At 33.2% G+C, this 3118-nt stretch overlaps 1 protein-coding gene across 1 annotated transcript; it reads left to right on the top strand.

The window, feature by feature from the left end:
• The first annotated feature begins 750 nt into the window (after positions 1–750).
• On the top strand, positions 751–2828 carry LOC139494913 (short-chain collagen C4-like). Its single transcript, XM_071283048.1, has 3 exons — positions 751–1152; positions 1717–1791; positions 2322–2828. Exons 1-3 carry the CDS (start codon positions 801–803, stop codon positions 2783–2785), a joined length of 891 nt encoding a protein of 296 aa, XP_071139149.1. The 5' UTR covers positions 751–800; the 3' UTR covers positions 2786–2828.
• The last annotated feature ends 290 nt before the right edge of the window (positions 2829–3118 follow it).

The raw sequence follows: 3118 nt of genomic DNA, 5'->3' as shown, positions 1-3118 counted from the left end.
CATGTGTGGGTATGTCAACAATAACAGTAACAAAGTGTGACATTCACATAAATGAGATGTATTGGCAGCATATACAGGAACAATATGAATAGGTATGTCGACATACACAGGAATTACATGTGTAGGCATGTCGCAATACACAGGAATAAAATGTGTAGGTATGACGACATACACAGGAACAAAATGTGTCGGTATGTCGACATACACAGAAACAAGATGTGTAATCATGTCGACATACACAGTAACATGATGTAAAGGTTTGGCAGGATATACAGTAATTAAATATAAAGGTATGGCGACATACACAGAAACATGATATGAATGTATGTCAACATACACAGTAACAGGAAGTGTAGTTATTTCGATATACAAAGTCACACAACCAACTTAAAATATAGTCAGATTTTTATTGCAATTGTTTCCATAGATCTTAACAGAAATTATAATTACGATACTAAGTGTACTGCATGAGAGGCGGATATTGGCAAATAGTTTCTTTTTTCTGTCATGTTCGTAGTTTATTGTAGATGTGGTGTTTGAATATATGTTACTGGTTTTAGTGTTCAGATATATTTTCACGGACAGAACATTTCGAAATTTAATATTAAAACCTTTTTTCCTTAATGCTTGTTTATTCTATTCTTCGTTCTGTTCTTCTTTTAAACAAGGCATATATTTCTAACCTTGTCATATCGTATGTTCTTATCAGCAGATTTATATACACATACAGTGTAAGTACACGTTGTTTGTGAGATTTCTACAGTATGTGATTGATTTTGACCCTTTTTATTGTGTGGTGCATGCTTGCTACATGTATCAACACTGAATCACAAAATTTCAACGATAAGCGACTTTTAATCACTGACCCTGATTATGCTGATAACCAACAAATGAAGAGGGATATACAGTTGATGAAGGCAACAATGAGTCAGTTACAAACAACTGTTAATACCCTCAATGCTAAGGTCATAGGTCAGGATAAACAGATTCAGAGTCAGAACATACAGATTCAGAATCAGGATAGACAGATACAGAGTCAGCATACACAAATTCAGAATCAGGATGGACAGATTCAGAGTCAGAAAATGCAGATTCAGAATCAGGATAGACAGATACAGACGCACCATTCAGTAATAACAAGTTTTCAAAATAGTAAGTAATTATTCACATTACCTATGTATTCATCCATAACGAAAAGAATCTTATTACTTCACATCATTCTTAAAAATTACAAAATTACAAAATTTCTCAAATAATAATTGCTCGATTGATCCATGATTATAGAACTATTGTTGCATTTTAGAATGGAAATGTCATAAGCGAACATTGATGTCATAAACATGACACACGTGTAAAAATTGATAAACCCTCTATGCTAAGGTCATATGTCATACATGACGCTTCACTTCTACTTTAAAAACAATCAGTATAACTCAATAAAGTTTTGTTTGTGCATGCTTGAAGTAAGGACGTCTAATAAATTTATGTCATCGATACTGTTGATATATTGCATGAATAATCATTTCGCATTCCATGCTTTTTTATTTCTACAAATATTCTATGTATTTATAAAATACATAAAATAAGTGATGTGGTTTGTATTATAAAGATCTAGGACAGTAATTAAAACGAATAATTGTGTTATATCATAACGAATAAATAAATGGATCTAATGTCTACTCGGGTTATGATTGTGTTAATCTTCCTATTTTATAGATCCACCTGGAAGTGTTTATGTCAGATGGGGAAGAAAAGAATGCCCAAATAATTCAACCGAAATGGTTTACTCTGGTAAGATTAAATACAATAGAATTTCTTCCAGGTCGACTTGTGTTACTTCTATGTATTAAGTGTTGTTTTATTCACGATATCCCTGCAAACTACACGTCTTTACGAGGCACGCTCAATACTAAAAGTACAAAAAAACCTTGACCCGCCAAACGAAAATCAAAAAAATATTTGGTCAAACAAATACGCTGTTGTGCATAATTAGGAGACGACCATTTTGTAATCAGTCGTTTTTTCCGTAGAAATATTTATTTTCACCAGTTGCTAATATTTCACTCTCTCTTTATGCCATTTCGAAATAAAAATAAATAAATCACTCTTTGTGGGGACTGTTTGCTTCTCAGCAGCTTTTTAGGGGAAATGATGTCCCCTTCCTAAATATTCTACTTTCCAAGTGTCTGGCCAAATTTTAATTGCTCTAACCAGTCGATCACTTTGCCTATTTGATTTATTATTATTGTGAAGTTTATATGTTTTGGTTTTATTTTGTTTCTTATTCTAAATATTTGATTCGAACGACTTAACATTTGCAGGTATTGGCGCAGGCGGCCATTACACTAATCCAGGACGACCTACTAATCAAGTATGCGTTCCACATGACCCAGATCTTGGAAAAGTTAGTCATGGATCATATTTTGGAACAGTTTATGGGATGGAGTACGATACCAATGAGTTTGGTAGTAATCTAATAGACAAAGATGTACCATGCGCAGTTTGTAGAGTAAGTCATGCATCGACAATACTAATGATTCCCGGGAAATCGCAGTGTTACGCTGGCTGGAAAACCGAGTATAGTGGGAATTTGATGTCAGGGCACCATAGCCATGCTGGTGGGTCTCAATACATATGCGTTGATAGTAGTCCTGACGTATTGGAGGCTGGTTCACGCAATGATAATGGATATCTTTTGTATGGGACCAAGGCATACTGTGGGTCGCTCAAATGTCCTCCCTATGTACAAGACACTTTTTTTAAATGTGTGGTTTGTTCGAGGTAGAAGAATTCGTCATTAGAAGATTAATGTTTCTTATTAAGATGATACCAACCAAAACAATTTTTTTTAGTAATTTTAAAAAACTTTAAAAATTGCCAAATTGAATATTGTTAGACCTTAACTGCAAAATTAAAACATATATATTTTACATTTTAAATAGTTGGGGTTTTTTTTCGGATAAAGAATAGTTTTCCATAGAAACGGCCACCTAAATTCATAATGATCATAACATAAATACACGCATTCATTGATATAACAGAAGGTTTTTTTTAAAAGGAATATCATTTAATAAATAGTTTTCAAAGGTTCCAGGCTTATAATTTAAAAGGACAAACG

Source organism: Mytilus edulis, chromosome 11 (genome assembly GCF_963676685.1).
Source record: "Mytilus edulis chromosome 11, xbMytEdul2.2, whole genome shotgun sequence".
NCBI classification, from domain to species: domain Eukaryota; kingdom Metazoa; phylum Mollusca; class Bivalvia; order Mytilida; family Mytilidae; genus Mytilus; species Mytilus edulis.
This window is presented reverse-complemented; position numbering and strand designations above follow the sequence as displayed.

Bases quoted from the DNA above. Each gene is read 5' to 3' on its own strand.
- LOC139494913 (XM_071283048.1), top strand. From the start codon at position 801: ATGCTTGCTACATGTATCAACACTGAATCACAAAATTTCAACGATAAG. The intron at 1,153-1,716 runs GTAAGTAATTAT...CCTATTTTATAG, and splicing joins AATAACAAGTTTTCAAAATA to ATCCACCTGGAAGTGTTTAT. The intron at 1,792-2,321 runs GTAAGATTAAAT...TAACATTTGCAG, and splicing joins AACCGAAATGGTTTACTCTG to GTATTGGCGCAGGCGGCCAT.